The sequence below is a fragment of the Melanerpes formicivorus genome, unplaced genomic scaffold (genome assembly GCF_026170545.1).
Source record: "Melanerpes formicivorus ecotype bairdi unplaced genomic scaffold, bMelFor1.0.p_v2 SCAF_8, whole genome shotgun sequence".
In the NCBI taxonomy this organism is placed as follows: Eukaryota; Metazoa; Chordata; class Aves; order Piciformes; family Picidae; genus Melanerpes; species Melanerpes formicivorus.
In genome coordinates this window covers 15874339-15897663 of record NW_027142360.1, presented here as the reverse complement: position 1 = coordinate 15897663, position 23325 = coordinate 15874339, and the positions used below count along the sequence as shown (strand labels likewise).

Genomic DNA, 23325 nt, shown 5'->3' with positions numbered 1-23325 from the left:
ACACCGTCTCAAGCTGCACCAGGGGAAGTTTAGCCTCGAGGTGAGGAGAAAGTTCTTCACAGAGAGAGTCGTTCGCCATTGGAATGGGCTGCCCAGCGAGGTGGTGGAGTCACCGTCCCTGGAGGTGCTCAAGAGGGGATTGGATGTGGCACTTGGTGCCATGGTCTAGTCATGAGGTCTGTGGTGACAGGTTGGACTCAATGATCTTTGAGGTCTCTTCCAACCTTGGTGATACTGTGAAAAGATGGGAACAAATCACAGCTGGGTTGATCAAGGGGCCATCTTCTGGCCTTGGAAACTAAAAAGTGAGCTTGCTGTCAGTCTTTGCTTGGAAGAAGCATCGAAAGAGGCATCTGTTTGTGCAAATAGTCAATTTATTTCATAAACTGGCCAGAAAAATACCACCACAGACTGTTCATGATACCATACAAAACATATTTAAAAACACTTAAACTACATATGAGTTTACAAAAATAACTTAAAACACCCTTTTAGAAATCTCAGTAGAAGCACAGGAATTGGTTACTGGGTAGAAATTTCGACACAAGGCACTCTGCCCATTTACCTGCTTTTCACACCTCACTATTAACCACCTGAGAACCATTTAATACAGCCAATTCTGCTAAAACAGAGGGCAATGAAAACACAGATCAAAACCAATGAAATTTACCCAACACAGAAGGAATACTCAAGAATTTGTTATTTTCAATGGAAATCTCTGCATTAAAAGTATTGTTTTCTTAATCAAGTGTAAAACAAAGCACACATGGAATGAAATACAGCTTTTTAGGCCATACCTACACTGAAGATTTTTCACTATTGGGTTTTGGAGGTTGGGTGAGAGTTTTCTTTGCTTTCTTGCTTTGGGGGGGTGTTGTTTGTTTTATCCTAGTAATCCGAGGGGAAACCTCAACACTGCTGTGTTCAAAGTGTCCAATTTTTACCTGAAGTAGTGCAACATACAATGGATCACCTACAAAGAAGGACTGTGTTCAACTCTAATAAAGTTGCAGGGAATTCTTGGAACTGTAATTTATTCAACATTGGAGCTCTGTCAGTTCCAAACTGGATTAATTATAATCACGTAAGCTGCAAGATAAAGCTAAGTAGACCACATCTGTGTTATATGCCATGGTTATTCCTTTCAGGGGGAAAAAGAACAAACAACTTCCTGTATAACAAGGCCTTAGTAAAAAAATATTTGCCCTTCTCACTAACAAGAACATTTTCACAACTGAGTTTCTCTGAAATAAAAAAGTCACAATGCAGTCAGTTTGGAAGCCAAGAAATAAGTTATTCTAGATGGCACTAAACGTTTTTCAAATGTTATTTTCTTCCTCATGATCAAACATGCAGTCCCCATTTCCCCTCCACAGGCATGTGAGCTGGTAAACACATGCTCAGGAGACTTTGTCATTGCTGCTATAACCCAGCACCCAGGGGCACCATACAATTATCTGAACTTGTGGTAATTTTCTTGAGTTCAGAGGTTCTTTGTTCAAGTAAGAAACTAGAGAGGAATGAAACCAAACCAGAACAGTTGTCCAGCTGTGCTAGCAGTTCTTCCATCACTGCCCACCAGACAATGCAGGCTTCAGGCTATGACTTCATAAAAGCATCTGTTAAATGCCCTGCTAAGCAACAGCTCCATAGTCAATATTCCCATTGCATTGCTAATTGCCAGCCAATCACCACAAGTGACCAACTCCCACAGTGCTCTTCTCCATTAGGATGACAGAATGTGCTGGTTAGTATCTACACACTTCTGCAGGCATCCAAGGATGGATTGTCCCTAAGCCTTTCTTCTGAATTGCACAAGTTGGACATTGTGATGAAGGTCAGTCTCTGGCAATAACAAGAATGGGGGTCTTTAACCTCAGCATCCAGCCTGAAGAGTATTTTCACCAGAACGCTTAGTCACAGACAGAGTGGTGAATATCTTAAAGAGAAAGAAAAAAGAAGACTTTTAGTATGGTCAAAATTAATCTTCTTTTCTGGAAGATAAACTTGGGCATAATGCTCAAAACCACTGCTAAGTAATAAAATAATAATGAAAAACATACACTTAAATTTCTTGCCACACACACTTGCACAAACACTCAAATACCCTTTCTTCTCTTCCTTTACCTTATGGTCCTCCTTTTACAGAGGAAAAGAAGGAATTAAGGAAATGACATGGCTTTACACCACCCTGTGTCTTAAATCTCCTAAGTTTTTACAGTGGGAACGAGCTCAGCAACAATAAATCCCAGAGTGTACACCTAATGAATAAGTGGCTTTATGGCTCAAAGATAACCTCTTTGTTGGGAGAATGAAGTTAACACAAGACTACAGCACTTAGAGAGAACATATAACAGCCAGGATGTGGCTCAGTTGGTAGCACATAAGACCCTTAATGGGAAGGTCGTGAGTTGAAGCCTGCAGTGGGCAGTGGTGTCCTCCCTAATCTAGTCATGAGGTCTGTAGTGACAGGTTGGACTCGATGATCTTTGAGGTCTCTTCCAACCTTAGTGATACTGAATATATTTCCAGATATTATGGAAATGTGGAACTGATTGCTGATGTAGACGTTATGTCATTGATCTCTGTCTTCTGGACAACAGCTAAGGTAGCTTGAAACAGTCCAATCATTACTGCTTTCAAGTCTCATTAAAAGAAAGCAACATATTCAAGAATAATTTCTGTAAAATTAAAGGTATCAAAATTCAAGAAGAAAAAAAAAATCATAAAAACTTGGTTTATAGTGGAACTTTGCTATGCACATAATTGCAGAGTTTTGCATAGATATAATACAGAAAGGAAAAAAAGGAAATCAAACCCACTTCTATTTAAATGGTTCAAAGTTCCAATAATTAGCTATCATCAAAGCCATCTCTCAGGAAAAATAAACTTAGCATAGAATAAAAGTACATGCAGCACATTTCAATTATGCAAATCACACTGAAGTAGCTAAAGATAATGGGGATCTGAAAGCCCTACAGTAGAAGCCCTAAGTAGAAGCTTTGCTGCATTAAGGCTGCTAGCAGCTCTTCAGAGAGCAGTAGCAATAAATGACACACCTCTTCCACCTTCTGTAAGCATGTAAAGTGTCACACACAAATCAGGAAGACAAATGGATGTCGAATATACATGGCAAAAGAACAGCTATGTTTAAACTCTAGTGCATGGCTTGAGACAGGTTTTCTAACTCTTCAGTTCTGATCTACAGAGTTCCATCATACAGGAATCTTTATTTATTATTTCATTTTGAAAGACAAAGATTAAACCCCACAAAATGTATCTGCTTTCTTCTTGGCCCGACTGCAAGCTCAGGGTGTGCTAACCCATTCCAGTGGCTGCAAGCACCACACAGGTCCCTAACTCTAGCAAGGCATATGGAGAGTATTTGACAATTAATGGAAACATGGGGTTCTGACAGAGTTTGTTAGTTATTGAAATGAACACAAAACCTTAGATCCAATGGCTGCAAAGCCATCATTGGCTACACTCAAGATCCATCACAGCTTTCAGAAGACACTCTTCATCACAGATGTTCAGTTACACATGCTTGTATCTCAAGCAGTGCAGCACAAGCCTGTGCTGAGAGGTAATTCTCTGTAAGGCTGCCCTACCAGCTCTGTGCTTACAGTTATTTGTATTTTGCCTTGCAAGAAATTCCATCCACAATTCATGTATTCTGCAGAACAAAATGCTGTTGGAGTAAGACAAGTGAAACCTGGCTCTCAGTCTTGCCATCTTTTTCAGAGTCATACCATGTTTTACAAGAGACATTCTTTGAGCAATGAATTAGCACTAATGCCAGTGAAGATGTCAGCATTTGACCCTGCAACACTGTACCTTTCTTGCTCAGGTCAGATTTCATTTTCCTTAGCTTTTACATGGATGAGAGATAAAAATAACACTACCATTATCCATCATTCTATTCATCCAGATATGTGCAGTCCTCATAAACTCCAAACAATTTTTAGGCATTTTTTAAATCAAAGAGCACCATGTTGCACTTTGAGTTTTGTTTACTGCTTGAGAGAGTAAATTAAGTAACAGGCATAAAAAAACCTTTTGAAGACTGCCACTAAAATTGATCGTTGTTCCCTGGAGCTTTTAAATAGTGTACTTCTCCTGAGCCAATTTCTTCCTCTCCCCCTCAAACAAATATGATTATCTGAAATTACCTCTCTAAATTATATCTAATCATTGTGCTATTCAGTTTCAATTTTAGCAGCTCAGATGTCCAGAATAAATTATGACTGTCATCCTCTCTTCACACTGCATATGCTAATATCTCACTTGAGTTCACAGGTTTGAATGGTTCTCTGAGCTATGTTCCCCCTGCACAGGGCCCCTGGTAAGACAAGGATCCACTAGCCTTCTTCAAGGGCTTCTAAGAACATCATTAGGTGATACTACAGAAAAAAAAACCCTGAATCTGTATTGTGGATATGAAGATTACTCAGATTCCATTCCATTAACAGAATTCATGTTGTATTGCTCATACTGTACTACTTATGAAACAAAACAAGAGAAGCAGATTTCACTTGTACAGACCAGCATCCTGTTTGCAGGGGCCCTCACCTAATATAAACTGTTCCTAATGGTACTAAAATTCAGTGGAGTACCTCTGATTTACACCTAAGAGAAGCCATCTTCCACATGCTAAAAAAAAATAATATCTTCCTTCAAGAGGAACAGAAAGATAAACACAAGGAATGTTTGTGTGCTGTTGTGTAATTCAAAAGTGGAGACCTACAGAGTAAAGGAGAGATCTTTAAAAAGGCAGAACCTTATAGAAAAAATTGTCTTGCAGCTGGTCTCCTTCCACAGTACTAGCTTATAAGCCTGTTTTGAGTGCACATATCTAAAAAAGCCCAATCAATGTAGCCTTCACAAATAGAACTTCAAGGGTGAGGAAAAATCTGTACTTGCCTTTGGGAGTGTACTGGATTAGGGGAGACCACAAGCATTCCACAAATTAACATATTAAAAAATAATAATAAATCCCAGATTAAATCTTAATGTTAAATTTCTAACTATTAAAACCAGGTAACTTCCTGACCTTTCCTCCTCTTTACTTTCTCTCAGATTCAGTCCTCTTTCTTTTTTTCTTTTTCTGCTGTTCAGATGTCCAACACCTTACCCCAGAACGCTACGAGAGCTGGGCTATGAGGTGATTACATATACAAACCTCAGCACAGACAGGATGAATTCCTATGGTGTTGTCCATCTGTTCTTTTGTTATCCCACATTTCATAGCGGCTGCAAACCCTTGGGTGACTTCTCCAGCATTTGGACCAAGGACGTGGAAACCAATGACTCTCTCCTAAGTACCAAAGATAAGCAAACGCAAGCAGAGTCATGCGTTCAGTTCTCTTTAGACAACATGTAAGATTTTCTTACTCAGACTACATAACCAAAAATTAATATAACCACACAAACATGAACTATCATGAGCACCAACAGATGGCAGACAGTTGGTATAATTTTGTTCTCTCTCTGAAAAGTAAAAGGTTCAACTCTTTACAAAGTTTTGCGCAGGAGTCCTCTGTATCAACAGTACACAAATTTAACACACACCCTGGTCTCAGCTTGATAATTATGTGTGTATCCCAGTTGCAAACATGCATTTCAATTTTATTCAGGCAAGCCATTCCACTCATTACAACTGACTGCTTGCCTAAGGGAAGCTGAGCACCTTGCACGAAGGTTTGCAGTATCAGGGCCTATGGTGGGTGATTGCATGGTGCTTACCTACTGAAGAACTTTCAGTTTGATAGTTGCTGACAGGGAAGAGCCACAAGCTAAAATTCTGCCTAATGAGATGTGGCAGGAAGTGTATTATAACTAAACTGATGACTAGTCTAATTGCAGGGTTCCCTGTCATTAGGAGATAATATACTTCGAGACTGGCAAAACAAACCAAAAGACATCCAGTTACAAGGTAGATATACTATTACTTCACACTTCTCTCATCTATATTACTGTTCAATTGCAAAATACATCAAACTGCAGATGCATCCTCAGCAAACACTCAATAGAACAAGCTGTACTGACTTAGACCTGTTTTTCTAAGGAAAAGCTTGTTTCTCTAAGAAAACCAAATCTCCTTTAGCAAATGCCAACTGCTATGGGGTTTAGTAGCTTTTTCACAGCATTAATATGAGTTTGCTGAGCACAGACGTAGCCCAGTTAGACACCAAAATTTATCAGCCCTTCCCACTATATGTAACATATAAGGGAGTGAGGATACTCTATTGAAAGTATTGAAACCTAAGGACTGAGCTTTATCACATGGCTTATTTAAATAAGAAAAGTTGTAATTAGTTAATAACTGAAATGGAATTATCCTTATTTTCCTTCAGAAACATGGACATACGTAAAAAATCAAACCATAGCAGTGAAACCAAGGTAACTACAATTTTAAACAGTTACTATACTATTTCTCATCCAGGTAAACTCTCAGCTCTACCCCTACATGTTTAAGGATTTTCATTCATCATTGGAATGGGCTGCCCAGGGAGGTGGTGTAGTCACCATCCCTGGAGGTGTTCAAGGGGAGACTGGATGTGGCACTTGGTGCCATGGTCTAGTCATGAGGTCTGTGGTGACAGATTGGACTCGATGATCTTTGAGGTCTCTTCCAACCTTGGTGATGCTGTGATTTCTACTCTGATTTTCCAAATTTTCAAGACAAGAAATTGAAACAGTTCACTGAAATACTTTAAATCATCATGTTTTACATTTTCTTTAGTAACTTTGGATGAGGAACACAACCATGGGTTCTAGAATAGCTCCCACACCAGCAGAAACTCCTCCAGAAAGAGATGGGCAAAACCAGGAAAGTTTGCAAATTTTACAATATGGTGATGTCATGCTTAGAAAGACAGTAGAAAATTAAATCTGTATCTAATGATAAAAGAAAATAGCCAAAATAGCTAAAAGAATTTTCAAGGACTGACAGCTCTATGCCACTGTTTTAGTAGGAATACATAACAACAGCATAATAATTAAGAATATTAAACTAAACTAATGTTTTATTAAACAGATGATCATCATTCAGAAAAGAGCATCCCAATTCTTTTAACCAATCACTAACTCTGCTTGTGCTTCAGCAGGTACTATACATTTCCATTGCCACGAAATTTTATCCCAGTCCAAGGATAATCCTGGCATTATCACTCTCAATGAGATTTGTGCAGGCAAGATACATTAATCCTGTTAGAACGGGCTCAGGAGTTGTATAGACACTGTGGATTTGCAGAGGTTATAAGTTGTGGTGGTTTCTGAGAGATCTCAACCTCAGAGAGAGCAACCTCCCAGAAAAGAACATCCCAGACTGGGGAGGTGACAATAAGATAAACCAACTAAACTTCTACCCAGCTTTACATCCAGTTGATTTGTTCACTTTCCAAAGCTAACAAACAGCCTTGGAGGGTCTGTACTTCTTGTTTTACATACATATAAAAATACTATATACCAACAGCAATGGCACAATTTTCTGGTTTCCTAAGGACCATTTTTGTACAAATACTTATCCAGTGCTTTAGTTTATTATATTTCAAAAGACAGGAAAAAAATTAATTGTAATTTATTGAACATAACCTATTTATAGCTGTGGTATCAGCTATCCCTATGAAGAACAGGTATCTGCTGCGTTTCCCCGAAGGAAGGATGCACTTACATTATCTTGGATATTGCAAATTATCTTTGCATAGCATTTGTTGTTGTCTCTGGATGGCACTGTCCACTCCAGTGGCCAGAAATGGCTATGGTACACCTAGAAATACAACATAGGTTGAAAAAACAGAAAAAAAAGAGTTTTGTCCTTTCAGAGGTAGAGCTTTACTAATGACCACAAACACTTTGGGAAATCATACATAAAAACTTTCAATCAACTGTGACACAGCACAAGGACAAACCATTAACTAGTAACTCTTCATCTGCAATCAGCCGTTCACATAGAATTTGGAGTACTTGAGATGAGGGGGAGACTCTTTCCCCTTGATGAATGCCAAAGAAGAGAGCTTCAACAAGACTAGCACTAGTGCTATCCAATAATTAAAAGAAGAAAAAATATAAAAAGAAAAGAAATAAAGCAGCCATAAGTGTACTACACTCTCAGAATGTAATTCATCATGCCCTTAAATTAGAAGAATATAAGACAACTCTATCGTCTCTGGGTCTACCCAGGATGAAGGCAAAAGTATTTCTCAGAGCAGAAAAAGGAAAGAAATAGACTCAGAGTCTGGGTTTAGGAGAGATGAGGGCATGATTTTGCATGCTGTCTTAGAGATCACTGCAAAATGGAAAATATAATTAAATACAAAGCCAAGAAAACCCCAAACCAACAAAACCCAAAATCACACCCCATTCTTCTAGCTGCCCCAGCCAATATCACTGCACTGACTCCTAACCACAGACAAGGTTCCTCACCTTCCTGTATGACACACCACTTAGAAAAACACTGGGTGTTCTACCCAGAACTCCAAACAACTCCCATTACAAGCTACCCCTAGACTAATTACTGTTCAAAATCAGTTTTTAATTGATAAAACTCTGGTAAAAATATGTCCCTTCACAAACTAGGAGAGACAGCTCAGTGTTTTTCCATCTTAATGCACTTACAATGCATTTATTTAACTTTAATTTAACAGATCAGAATGACAGATGCAACTCAATAATCCTACTGAAGGTTGCAAAAGCCAGCACAGCGACATAGAGAGCTCAGAATAAATTAAATTAGGACTTCAGCCACAACAGAAATGCTTCTGGATGCCTGCTTTCAAAAATGGATTTGAAAACAGAAAGTGTATCCTCCCCAAAGAAGGGGCCAGTATTATGCATGTGACAGAAAGAATTTGACTCAGTAGCAAAACCCTGACTTCATATACACCAACTTTATGGGGAGAACAGATTTTAAAGCCCTGCCCTGTAGTACTGCCATTTTTAAGTTATAATTACTTCTTTTCTCCACAGTGCAAATTAAAAACATGTACCTGGCCAGAGAGAGGCAAGTTCTCACCTCTCTGAACCATCACCCATTTTCCCAAATAATGCTTCTCAGCTGATCTTCATGGAACATAAAAGTTCAGTTTATTGTCAGACTCCCTCCCCTCATGCTTTCTGTAATGTGGTTTGTACAGTATTTTGTAAGAACAGCCTTAGGCACTAAGTGCTTATGTACATCCCATTTCACTCTTGACCAGCAATCCCAGTAAATGAAAAGGGATCCCTCACGTGAGTAAAATTAGGCACATACCTCCTTGCATAGTCAAAATAAACAGGAAAAAATGAGCATCACAACATTTAGTTCCGTAAAGTAAAAACAACCATAGCAAGGAATTTGCCACACTGTACCTCCACTTTGACACTAAAACCAATGTATTGCTTCCACCACATAACCAGCTTTAACTTCCCCTGAAGCATTTGCAGACACAAATAAACTCCTTTTTTTTTTTAACCAAATATTCCACCTTCAAGCTCTGTTTGCCAAAAATAGTCCATATGTGCAACTAGAGCTATTAGAACTGGGGTCTATATTTATAATGTGTCTAGCAACTGCCACAGAGCACAAAAAATGTACCTAGTCACCTCCTGCCCTTACATCAGAACAGAGAATGATGTTTTAATGGACTTTTAACATTATTCTAAATTACAAGTTGGGAGCTCAGAATCCAGATGAAACTAAGGCATTTACCTCAATGTTTTCCTCCCCAAACTTCTCCACTGCAACCTCTTCAGGGTACCCACAGGCTCCGTACTCCAAAGGAGTGAATACAGTAGTTGGAACGTTCACATAGTCGCACTGTGTGGCGTTCAAAACAAAACAAAAACCCACACAACATCAGTAATAAAATCAGCACACTGGATAAAAATCTACCAGTCTGAAAGGCAGGAAGAAAAAAAGTGGATTATTCATAATTCTGAAAGCTACTTGCCTTTATTTTTTTTTCCCTCATTAAGCTACAGTGTTAGTTTTGTTCCTCTCAGAGGTGTTAACTGGAGCAAGAACAGACAGTTTAAAGCCACACTGACATTATTATGCATAGATTAAAAGGAAGAGGAAATTCAATGCCCTATTTTAAACATGTACCAGACCTACAAAGCATGCTGCTTTTAGCTGTGGATGCTGCAGAGACATCACCACCATCCAAAAAACATCATCTTTATCAACTCTGGCCTAGAGGATGCCAAGAACCAAAGACATGAACTACAGGCATTTGCGGGAAAAAGCTAAAACTAGAGCTGATACTGTGTGCCCTGTTGCATACCATGAGAGGCAAACACTAACCCCAGCTCTTTTTTCTGGGCAACATCTGGGGCCTGAGCACCCACACTGTAAACATCTTTTTTTCTTGTATTTAAATGTTATTTTCCTGTGTTTGACTTTGAATCCATTGCCTCTTGTCCTTGTATTGTATACGTCTGAAAAGAGCCTGGCTCCATCATCTTTACTCTTTACCATCAGGCATAAATACACAATGAGTCTCATAAGCCACCTCTTCTGCAGGGTATCAAGACCCCCAGCTGTCTCAGCCTCTCTCATATGATGGATGCTGCAGTCCCTTAATAGTCATGGCTCTTTGCTGGACTTGCCCTGTCCTTGTACTGAGGAGCACAAAATTGGACACAAAATCCAAACCTGCCTCACGAGTATATCCACAGTACTGCAGCAAGAAGCAAATTCTGGCTCCAGCTATAGCTCTCGTAAGCTTTGCCTGCCTGATATATTGACATTATGCACACTGATTCAGGACTCGGTTACTGTACTGCACTACCTGCCAGCCTAAAACAACTCTGTCAAACTTTGGCCAGCAGCTACACTTCATATGAATACAGCAGGCTCTTAAAAAAAAAAAAAAATTAAGATCACAGCCTATGGTTAGGAAGGTGAGACAAGGACCCACATCAGTAGAATAGAATGGAATAAATCAGGTTGGAAGAGACCTGCAAGATCATCGCGTCCAACCCATCATCCAACACCATCTAATCAACTAAACCACGGCACCAAGCACCCCATCAAGTCTCCTCCTAAACACCTCCGGTGATGGCAACTCCACCACCTACCCAGGCAGCCCATTCCAATGGGCAATCACTCTCTCTATGAAGAACTTCTTCCTAACATCCAGTCTAAACCTTCCCTGGCGCAGCTTGAGACTGTGTCCTCTTGTTCTGAAATGGTGCTTGGGTAACAATGGTGCTTGGATAACAGGTCCTTAAAGACACTCTCCTTTACTCCTGATTTAAGGATGAGGTGTAAATGTGTACTAATTTTACTCCTCTTAGGACTAGCATAATTCGATTGAAACCTACAATTGCACTAGTAGCAAATGTAAACACTGAATTGATGAATTCAACTTCTCAGGTACAAGTATGTTCTGACTTACTGGTACATTTGATCGTATAAGCAGAACTATATATTACATCAAAACAATACAGATGAGAAGTGGAAAAAACATTGAAAATGCAGAGCATCAAAAACTATTACACTCTACTTAGGGACCAAAACCAAGTTTAGTAAACTGCCTGTGAAATAGAGTTACAGCATTTAATGGAATGGGAATGATTGCTGACATTTAGGGAAGGCAGTAGAGTTAAAAACAAGTTAAATGATCTCAGTTAATTTTATTATCATTATACTCTGAGAGAAAGATAAAGCCTCTTAACACAGAAAGAGACTACTGCTTAATCCAGAAGGTATTAGTTTCATCCCACACAATTAGCAGAAGATATCTGCGGTAATATCTTTTCACAGGGAAAACTAAAGTGATCATCAAAGCTAATCCATAAAAGCCTACTGCGCTTATTCCATAAACAGGCAAACTTGCACCCTGCATTTAGAAGTAGAGCAACGACAGTGCTTTGTGGCAACTGGTTCCTTACCTTAGTGGTTGCCCCAGCATAAAGCCTTCGAACTAACAATCTTCCTGCCTGGATTGCCACTGGTGTGAGTTCCAGCTTGTCCTGTAATATATCTCCAACAGCATAGATATAGGGCACGTTTGTCTGCTCCTCATCGTTGACAGGAACTTTTCCTGTTCTGCAATTTGAATTAACAAGAAGAAAGATCTAAGTGAAGACTGGAGGGGCCAATAACCTTGTAGGAGTTCAGCCCTTTAGCTTTAAGATAAAGACACGTATCTGAAGTACAAGTGGAAGAAATCATATTCACAATCTGACAGGCTCGGGAATGGACTTAAAATAGTGCCAAGTTGGCCAAAATGACAAGAATTTACACACTGGATAAGGAGGTAGCCCATGAAGTTGTGATTCATCTCCTGAATCAATTATTTGCTGAGGTATAAAACCTTTCCTCAAACACCCTCCGCTACCAGCTGAACTGTATACTGATAACCTTGAGGAACGTCAGGAAGAGCCATTCTCCCACTCAAACTGTAGGACAAAAGAATTTATCCACTACTGAAATTCCAGTCCAGTGGCTGAGGCAGTTTCTATAAACTCATCCTTCAGGCTTCTGCACAGAGACAGGTCAAGCTGTCAGACATCCTACTTAAGGGACAGCCAGCATTTTAGCTACAAGTGTATTGAGCTAATGGAAGCTTTTAATTATTAATATTTCCTACTTCATTAATAAATAAGATAGTACAATATTACTTCAGAAAACATATGTAACAGGGAAACCTTGTCAGACAGGCACAGGAAGAGTCACACAGTTGCTTGAGGGACCAGTGGCGATTTCTGTATGAAAATCCAACTTTTGCAGTTTTGCTTTTGTTAACAAATACCCAGTTTATGCTAATAATTTTGTATTTCATTCTACTGGGCTAGCAATAGGTGTCCTGATGCCAGAAAGATGTGTATTGTTCTACAAGACAATATAGGTCTGCCAAGTCTGAGTGGACCAAAATTTCCACTTATCTAGAACATCACAACAGTTCCCTTCAGAAACACTGGTCACTATGTTCATATGCAAGCAACCCTCTGCACTGTTTTTCCACAGACTACCAAGCCAAGTTCATGGCCCTGTGTCTCTTCTTCAAAAGGAAGGCCTTCCAGACCTCATGTCTAGATGTTTCACTTACCAATACTGAAAATGTTACTGATAGCTCCACTCTCTGGTGCAAGAACCTCACTACATTAAACATAAAATGCTCCTCTACAGGACACAGACTGTTGCCAAAGGGTGGCTCTAAGGAAAGAAATAAACCCTTCCTCAAACACATCACTAACTCCAACTTTTGAGTCTAAGGAATGCTACTTTGACCTTACATTTCAGAATTAATATATAGTAGCATTTGCATTAAAATACACACAAACTCTATCACACTAAAACCCCGTATGGACAGATCTCTGCCCCAAGAGGTGGTAGAGATAAAAACAAAGAAATGGGAACAAAAGAGTGCAAGGAACAACTAGAAACACCTGTCACGGGAATAAGCTGAGATTGATATTAGGAAATATTTCTTCACTGAAAGCATTCTTAAAGACTGGAAGAGGCTGCCCAGGAGAATGTTGGAGTCACCATCCCTGGGACTGTTCACATGCCATGTGGACCTGGTGCTTAGGGACATGGGTTAGTGTTGACCCTTTGGTGCTGGGTCAAGGGTTGGACTGGATGACCTTTGAGGCCTCTTCCAACCAGATAAATGCTGTGATTCTGTGATCTGTGAACCTAGACAGAATGGAACAGACACTTTTGACTCCCAGCATGCAGAAACTGACATTTCAGTATCAAGAAGTAAATGTGACAGTACTGTGGGATAAAATGCAGTTATGGCCTACAAAGCCTCCTGTTGAAGAGAATGCAAACAGGAAAAAAAAACTTCCTCCACATATTTGAATGTCTATGCACCACTACCATTGCAACAACAAATTACACAAGCTCAGTGCAGACACCTGTCCTTACTTTTCATTGATTTGCACTCCAACTTTGTCCAAGCCAATATTTCTTGTGCATGAATCTCTTCCAATTGCTAGCAATACCTGCAAAACAGTAATTCATGTTACTGACTTTTTAAAACATCAAAAGTACATCTGCATGAGGCTATCTATTATTTTCCCCATACACAAATAATCAGTATCTAAGGCTTGGCCACATTAAGATGAATACATTAGTTACCCATTGTACATTCATAGAGTTCAAGACAAGTCACATCAGCAAAACCTAACAATATGATGCACTGAGACAAGTCCTTGTTATGGGATGACTAATGGATTGTACAGGCAAAATGAGGTCAATGCCACACAGTATTTGTAGTCTAAAATCTCAGGGTGGCAAATGCTTGTCTTTATGCATTCTGTATAATTCTAAATACTTTACTGACAACTTTTTTTTCCTCTCAGCTTCAAGGCCTAGGAAAAATGAGTGAGGTGAGAGGTGGTGGAAGCAGTCAATCAAACATAATGGTATACCTGCACACTGCAATTTTACTGTTCTAAGTATGTGCTGTTCCCTGATTGCCTTGCCAGAGGGTGTTAGGTGTTTTTGTGAAGGTGCTGCATCAACAACAGGTCTTGAGAAGGCATGACACCTGTTTGTTTAGCTCTTGCACAGACCATGTTTTTGTCCTAACTCCAGAACGTGCTTCAGCTACTATGGAAGCTACTATAAATCATTACTTATCATTTATGAATAATATCCCACTGGAGAAAAATCCTGTACCTGACACTAGACAACCAAGCTCATACACATCCCTAAGCTAAGAAACAGGTTTCAGAGGTGTGCCAAGTGATTTGGCAGGGCACGTGAGATTCATGCCCATGGATTCTGGGACGTTGGGCACGTTCATTACCTGACTCTGTGCAATTAGCATATGGTAATGATTAAAATCATTAAAAAAAAAAAATCTAAACTATGATTAAAATATCTCAAAACTTCTTAACATCAAATGGAAGGCCATTTCACATTTTATCATGTACAGAGATAGGACTCACAGTATTGTATTCCCCTTCAATTATTTTATTTCCCTTTGCAGACTTGGCTGTAACTTTCAATCTTCCAGGAGCTCCTTCTTCAATCTGCTCAACCTATATAATTTGAGGGGGGAAGGGAAGAGAAGGAAAAAAATGGGTTAGGTTCAAATATTCAGATAAAGCTATGCAAGTGTATCTTTGTCCAACTACATATCTTATAATTAAGAGTGTTTAACCATGACTTAAAAGAAAGTATTTACCCTAAAGATATTTTCACCTTTCTCTAGATATGTGATTACTACTTGCATATTTAAGTATTTTTATCTCCATGCATTGATTCTTAAGACCAAGACAGTAAGACCTCATTTCTGCTTATAAAGGTTGATTGATAGTCAAGTTCTTGCCCACGCCCTCCACATGAGCTGCTGGTTATCAACTGGGGACAGAGGAGGTGAGGAAGAAGGGAACTTCTGCAAGATCTGGAAACATTTTCTCCAGACACACCTACAGGACCAGTGTGCCTTCCATCCATGGGAAGCCACTATCATAGCCCAGCCCTTAGCAGTACAGGCCTTTGCCCTGTTTCAAATTACATTAGTGTGACATAAAAAACTGCCATGGCCTTGCAGGAGAGGGCAGCAGTTGGCTTTAAATGGCTGACAAAATGTGACCAGCAGCTTCCTGCCAAATTGAAAATAGCTTAACACATTATTTCCTATTTTATAATAATTAAGCACTAATTATTGTGAAAAAACAAAATTAAGAAAAAGTTTTTGTTTTACACAGGAAAAGCTCCAGATCATATCTAATCTGCTTTTCAACCTGAACATTCCCCTACATGTATGCAACTAGCTGCACGAGTACTCCTACTGACTTCAACGAAAACTGAACGGGCATCTAAGGACTCTAGCAAGTAAAGGATATAGATGGATACTTCCAAAGCCCATTTAATTTTCTGGATAGTTCATTGGTCCTGGGCACACATAAGCTGTATTTGCTGGCTGAGAATTTGAGAACTGGCAATGAAAAATGTGACTATTTGTGAAGCACTGGCCCCGATCGTCCAGGAAATTATATATCTGCCTAATAATGAGCCTGCAAGAAGTTTCACAGATTTCAGTACAACTGCTGAATTTAAATATATTCCACATTTGCAGGAGCAGGATGAATAACATTTTTAATGCATTATATGCTAACCCATCCAGTTCTGGAATCTCATAAAATTTTAGTACTACAACTAAATTGTACCTTTCAATTACACATGATTCATGGACTCAGGTCAGTTGAAAGCAAAAATTAAGCCACACTGTATCACAGGAGATCCTGTATTACAAATTCAGCTGTTGGGTATTCGCTAAAATAACTTAAATCTTCAAACATCATGACAGATACATTGCAATCAATTGTAGTCAAACACTGCTTTGAGCCTACCTTGATCGGCACAAACTCCCTAATAAACTTGACTCCATGTTCTTCCATATATTCACCAATTTTGTTTGCAATATCCTGGTCAAATCCTCTTAAGAGGATAGATCTCACCATTACAGTGACATCTAACCCAAGACCTGCAAGAAACCCTGCACATTCCAAGGCAACATAAGAAGCTCCAACCACCAGGGTTTTCCCTGGACAGTAAGGCAGAGAGAAAAGATCATCACTGATGGAAAAAAGAAAAGAAAATAAAAAAGGAGAGAGAAAAAAAAAGAAAATTAGAGGTAACCAGAAGAATGGTTTTGCTTTCTATTCATCTCATTTCTTCTGCAAGAATATGACTTTAGTCCCTTCCTGCTCACTAAAAAATACCCCACAACTTAATTGTTTTAGAAATCAGCTGGAACATAAAATCAGTACATGCCAAACTAAAGAGTCCTAATTAGGAGTACAAAGATGAGAATTCAGAATCACCACATAAGTTCTGATTATTATTTTTTTTACAGAAACTTAGGACACACTGTTCAAAAAAAAGATAGGTTGATTTTCTTTCCTCTGAATCTTGCTTCAAATACTTTGTTGCAAATTTTAGCTCCCAAGAGCTAAAATGAATAAGAAGGGGCCTGGCTTCAAGATAAAAATATCATCCTCACTTCTTTGAGAACCTGATCTTTCACTAAAGTGTTACACATGGTGCCAACGTACACAGACAGTAAAATAATTTATGCAAACCACAGCGGCAGGCAGACACAGAAGTATAAAATTATGGAGAACAGGTTTATTTGCCTGCTTTCCATTTCTTTCATCAAGCTGCATCAGTTCTACCACGCATTGGACCTACACTATAAAACCAGGGCTTCTCATGAAGGCATGACGCTTGCTCAGCAGAGGCTTAGGCAGCTTGGCAATGCAGCTCTCCAAAGATTTAAATACAAACCAAGTGTCTCTTTCTCAGCCAACAGCTTGCAAAGGATAAACAAAGATGCCCTCTGCAAATGTTGTGGTGGAATAAAATGTGATTGTGTAATCAAAGGCCACATGATAGTTCCTTTCCCTCAGGGAATCCAGGAAGGATTACACAGACAGCCTTTAACTCTGGCATTCCTGACTCTTCCACCTTAATGTTATTCTAAAGTACCACTTCACAGGGTATATGATCTGCTGCCTTTAATTTCACTACTACTTATTACAAGGGAAATATACTACCTGGCATTTTGGTTTCATAGGGGTAATGCCAGTGATTTATTTCATTGCCATATGTTTGCAAGCTTGTAATTCCAACCTCTGCTTCTACATTAAGTTAGCCTGGTATGAAAACACATTCCACCTGCATATCACATTTTTTTGGTCAAAATTGTACTAGAACTGTACTATCAATTAGAATTAAGTTCACCGAGTAGCTGGGAAAAAAATGAGTTCAACTTTAAGACTGCCTTATTGTATGAAGAGAGATACATTCCTACCAGCCTCACAACATCAATAGACTGCAACTCCCTCTTTCCTTGATACATGAGCAGGGAGGTTTCCTCCAAGCAGCCCATGCTTTTCATTACCAAAAAGCTTCTGTATGTGAACTGAAAGACTGCAAGGAACAGACAGGAAGTGGATGTACTGGTACCTGGGGCAGAGCTGGTGATTGATTTCACAATGGATATGCACATGATTCATGGTATTCTTGATTACTGCTATTATCAGTCAGAAGCATAACTATCCTAGGCAGCCACCCACAGTTCCATGGTGTCTACTAGACACCAATGTTTTTGGCACCTTAAAATCTCCCTGTAGCTATTCTCCTGTGCTTGATTACTCATAACAAAAAGTTATACAGGAAAGAAAACCAGCAACCAAGCAGCTCTGCTCATGCTTTACCACTTTCTCTTACAGGCGAAGCATATACACATGGTGAATGCCTTCACATTCCTCCCTGTTTTTACCTGCTAATGCAGTATTCCTTGTCTCCAGGTATACCCAGGTAGCGTGGTCGTTCACCAGTGGCAATGAGAAATCTCTCAGCTGTGTACAGCTTCTCGACTCCTCTTTTATTTGTTGCCTGCGGACAAAGTATTGGTTCAAGGTGAGCAGTCCTAAAAAGGGAAAAGCTGTTCTATTTGAAAAGCATCTCTTTTCAGAAAATACTACACAAAGACCCAGCAAACTTGGCTTAGGGAGTACCTTAACTGTGTGTGGCCCAACAAACTCTCCATATGCGTTCTCATATGTGACTGACTTCTCTCTCAGTGCAACCCGGTAGCCCCAGTTCAGTGAGCCAATGTAGTTCTGAACAGATTCTGTCATAGTCATCCAGTTGTGATTGACTGTTAGAAACAAAAGAGGAAGGTTCATCTTTCAGGCTGTGAGTTCTTTCTCCATAGCAAACCTTGTAAGAAAACCTTTTGCAAGGCCCAGTCACCTTTGTCTTGCTCCTTTTTTATTCCAGAGTAACTCTACTGAAATCCAAAGAATTTTATCAGCACAGACAATGTGAGAGGTCAGAGTGGAAGAGAATATGGAAAATTTAGACCTCTTGCATTACGGATAGTTTTCTATTGACACATGCTGTGAGCAAGTGACATTGCTCAACAGAATATACATCTCTGAGAAGAGTCCCTGCATGTTCCTCGCTAGAGGATCACATCCTAAATAAAGACCAATCCTATAAAAATCCACATTAGAGGTAATAAAAAGTAAAATTCACCTTCTTGCGTAGTAGTGAGAGACAGAAGGAAAGGAAAGCAAATCCTTGCCTTTTATTATGAGGAAGTTTCTAGCAGGGGACAGATGTAGTGTTACATTCAGAAATGGAGTAGTACCTTACTGCCTTTATTCACACAGCACTACCTTATCAAATAACATAATGAGAAGCTATTAGTAAACAGATCAAAGGCTGCAAGGCAGGAAGCCCCATGGCTTTAGATGTGAAAAGCACTTAAGTTCATGTCTAATCTCCCTGAAGTTGCCTCACATCCAATATATGCTTAAGTGTGGGAAAAAACCTCTGGATTTTCAGCGCAAATGGCAAAACTGACAAGAAAGTTCTCCTTTACCTTCCTCCGTAAACTGCCATCCAAATTTGCGTGCATCCTGCAAGGCTTGCCCCAGCAAAGCTGCCTGGTGCATCAATTTTTTAGGTATACAGCCCACATTTACACAAGTTCCTCCAAGACCTGAGAGAAAGGAACAGAGTATGTTTTTCTCAAGTGTGGCCGATCTCCAAGGAGAATCAGAGTCCCTGAGCAAAGCTCCTTTATAGGAGATTTGCAATGAAGAGAAATTTACCCCATGAGTTTCCCAGAGGTGTAGGCTTGACAAAGTCCAGCACTAGTACTTTCTTTTCATATTTGGCAGCCTCCTGCAAAACAAAGTAAGAGACATGTATGTAAACATTAAAGGTTAAATTTGGAATAGATTATAACATCATGCGTTTCTGAAAAGCTTTGTGACTTTTAATTAAGTAATAATGAATGATTTGCAAGGGAACAGCCAGACAGTCATTAATCTTCTGCACTAACCTGTGCACTCAATAGGAAAAAAAAGATGAGAGGAAAAAAATAGGCATTTATCCTGCTGCACAAGAACATAGCATCAGGTGATACACAGAAGAACCTGGGAGTCAAAGCTCTGCTTCTCTCCCCCATATTGTCAGTTTCTTCACACTATTTCCCAACATGCCACGTACATATAATGTAGTTAACAAATTCTCCATTAATCCAGTTTTCATTTCAAAGGTGGTTTCTCAAACATTAGTTTGAAACCACATCACACAATGATTTAAGCAGTCATGTGGCCGAAAATTACAACTGTGCTTATCCAATCTTTCTTTGTCTAGTAGAAGGGAACGCTCAATTTTGAGTACAGTCCGTAGTTGTCAGCATGAGCTTTTGCTCTTCCAGCTAGTCAACCTGTGGCAACTATTTTGTTGTTAGATTGTGCATATGTCATCCATACTAAGAAAGTGATGATTTATTTCATCATATTTCCCATGAGAAGTTTCATTAACAAATCTGCAATCAACATGTGCAAATGATATTGAGGACTGTAATTTTTATACGGATTCCATGGTTTCCTGTGCTTTTTAAGAAAGAGGAAAACATTGACCACAGTAACTGGTACCAGAATAAAACACATGGTAAGCACTACATAGCTGAGTAACAGCAACAGTAGATTCCTCCATGAGATGTAGCAAAATGACTTTGGTACTTGGAGTAGCCACAATTGTGCTGCATCAGATGATGAGTTCTTAGACATGTAAGCAATAACAACTATTGGCACAGGATATTACCCTAAGGCCTTGGGTTTGGTTTGGGAGGAGCTGGACAGCCTTCAGCATTGTTACCAGTAATACTTGTTAATCCAAATAGTTGACAATCAAGATTTGAATTTTAAATGTACCTCACTGCATGCAAGACACAAACAATTTCAAACAACACAGGCTGTAAACACCTTTGGAAAACATTAAAGGTCAAGGTTGGACAAGAAGCTAATTTCTATCCATTAGCAGCATCTCTGAGAAAGTTCCTCAGAAAGGCCCTTAGAGATTAAGATGCATTATTAAAGCTCCTCTATAAAGGCAACTCTTACACACAACACCAAAGAGCTTTACCAGTATAAGCTAAGCAGAGTGCATGGATTCCTAAGCTTATACTCAGCTATACATTCACGCAATACATACCGCAGCGTGTTGCCACCTCAGCAGAGATCACAAACTGATACAACCACTTCCACAGAGCAATACACCCACAGTAACAAAACCTACCCTGAAGGCTTTCAAGCCTTACAGGGTTCAGTGCAGTGCCACATGATCACAAGTTCGCTTAAGGCTGGAGCTGTTCTGTACAAACTGATAATAGTGGCCTGGCACTTTGGCCTGGGTCTGCAGTTGGGTTGCAGATTGCAGATTCATCTTAGCAGTGTTTGCACTCACTGCCGAGACATGCCTCCAAAATAACAAGTTATGAGCACAGTACAGAGAGGAAAAGGAAGACAGCAGACAAAGGTGCATGTGTCATAGTGAAAAGCATGCATTTAATCAACATAGTTAAACTGCTGCAAATCTGAGTGCAGAAGTCTGGAACTTAGTACAAGAGCAGTGTAGTTCGGGGGGTTTCCTCCTTTTGTTTCACTTTAAGGCACTCTTTGTTAACTTACAAAATTTAAGTCAGAAGCTTGAAGGTGTAAAACAGCTTCATTTAAACTTCATGAAACTTATTTGAAATACAATCATATATAGAGGCAATGATGTTGACTTTATTGATCTATCATCTTCTGTTCTACAATCACTTGAGAACTCTATGAACCAAAGTATTTTATACACCTAATTCAAGGAATATGGGAATTTATGTTCCTAGGTACACACTTTCTCTGTCCCACTGCTAAAAAATGATGCAATAAATATCAGTGCTGTAGCTTCACAACCTAGCATATGCACACAACAAAGCAGAGCAGTCTCCTCATGGAAATTTCAGCATATGGCTTTTTATTACTGCAAACTGGTTTTGCATTACTGCAAGCTTCCTTTTACTCTTGTTACTCCCTTCTGTGTCCTAAAACATCTTTATCCTCTGAAAACCAGGGCCTGCTTCTCCTTGCAGGTTCTCAGAATTCTCACAAATCTTATCTTCCATCCTACACCATGACAACAGTGCCTCTACTGATGGGAAAGCAGTGAATTACTGAAATAGATTATGGGCATATGGTACATTATGATCTACCACTCAGCACTCTGTATTCTGCCATTATAACAGAAGTTCTTCTAAGGGACCAAGGTTTGGTGTGAGTCCATTGGTAGGCTGAAATATTTTTTTCCCTCACTCCTCAATGACTGCCTCCAGTTCTTGAGAACAAAAGAAATGCCTCCTGTCTGGAGGAATAATCCAGGTCTTTATCAATGAAATAGGTTTACTTGTAGGAATGCTCAATTCTCTTCTAAATAGCTAATTCTACCCCAGGAAGAAGAGGCAAAATGTGCCTAACTACCATTATAAAGGACAGTTACTGACTTACATTAAAACTCAGCAAGTTTCAGATATCTGGGATGATGACAACTCTAAGAGCTGGTATATTCTGCACCACTGTGGATTCTTTCAATTAATTCTAGGTATGTTTCTAAAGGAAACAGCCTAATTAAAAGTCATGAATTATTTGGCCAGAGGCAGAAAGTATCAGACCCTAGAAACGAAGGATGAGACCCTAACTCTGCTTCATCTCCATCTAGGCAATTATATAAGCTCATAAACCACAGAATCTGCCCCATTGTCAAGAATTAAAACCACATACACAACTATATCTGAACAGATTTTACTTTCAGATGAAACTAGGAACCCTGATTTTAATGGAACTATTTTTAAATTATTAACATTTACACTTTAATTCAACTACTAATAAACAGATTGCAATACCTACTTGCAGCATCATCCCCCATTAGTGGGGACCAAATCTCATGCTATTAAGAATTATCTCGTGGCATTTTTTGTTTTTCTTCTTCATAATGTAAGAAAACAAATATTGTATCACTGGGGCTACCCTCACAAGAAATTCCTCTGATGAGGCAGAAATGTTATCTTCCTACAGTGTTGAAGACACCCAGCTCCAAAACACTGAAGATATCACCCACCTACTTACATGGGAAGTGCAAGTCTGTATTTTCTCTCTCATACCTTAGCAGCTGCCAGGCCACCTGATCCCCCGCCAATGACAATGAGATCGTAGTCATAGGAATGTGGCACTGGGGTATTCCCATTCATTTCCAGTGGTTTCTCAGCCTTGCCTTCTGTATTTGTCTGAATAGAGAAAACAAAAAGGATTAGGGAGCACTGAAACATTACCCACAATGCTCAAAAATCTAGTATTTTCAGTACCAAATATTGTGATAAGGGAACACAAGCACATCTGAATTTTCTGAGGTGGCTGCTTTTAATTAGCTTTTTTAAATTTCATCTTCTTAATCCATCCTTGAATAGCTCAGTAGCTACTAGATACCAAACCATGAATTTTCTTTTTTTCTTGGAGCTCTGGGTTTCCTTGCAGAGC

The 23325-nt window shown here is 39.3% G+C and overlaps 1 protein-coding gene across 4 annotated transcripts in view; it reads right to left on the bottom strand.

Moving 5' to 3' along the window:
• Positions 1 to 344: 344 nt before the first annotated feature.
• Positions 345 to 23325, bottom strand: part of TXNRD1 (thioredoxin reductase 1) — a 39329-nt gene continuing 16348 nt past the window's right edge. For all 4 annotated transcript variants that reach the window (XM_068142286.1, XM_068142288.1, XM_068142289.1 and 1 more), the window contains 13 exons: positions 22953 to 23075; positions 19576 to 19648; positions 19344 to 19463; positions 18472 to 18614; positions 18234 to 18349; positions 16300 to 16525; positions 14890 to 14982; positions 13862 to 13938; positions 11878 to 12034; positions 9692 to 9799; positions 7676 to 7771; positions 5183 to 5317; positions 345 to 1939 (listed from right to left, as the gene is read on the bottom strand). In XM_068142286.1, the coding sequence (XP_067998387.1) occupies positions 1877 to 1939; positions 5183 to 5317; positions 7676 to 7771; positions 9692 to 9799; positions 11878 to 12034; positions 13862 to 13938; positions 14890 to 14982; positions 16300 to 16525; positions 18234 to 18349; positions 18472 to 18614; positions 19344 to 19463; positions 19576 to 19648; positions 22953 to 23075 (1530 nt within the window). In that variant the 3' untranslated portion in view covers positions 345 to 1876. The remainder of the gene's footprint in view (positions 1940 to 5182; positions 5318 to 7675; positions 7772 to 9691; positions 9800 to 11877; positions 12035 to 13861; positions 13939 to 14889; positions 14983 to 16299; positions 16526 to 18233; positions 18350 to 18471; positions 18615 to 19343; positions 19464 to 19575; positions 19649 to 22952; positions 23076 to 23325) is intronic.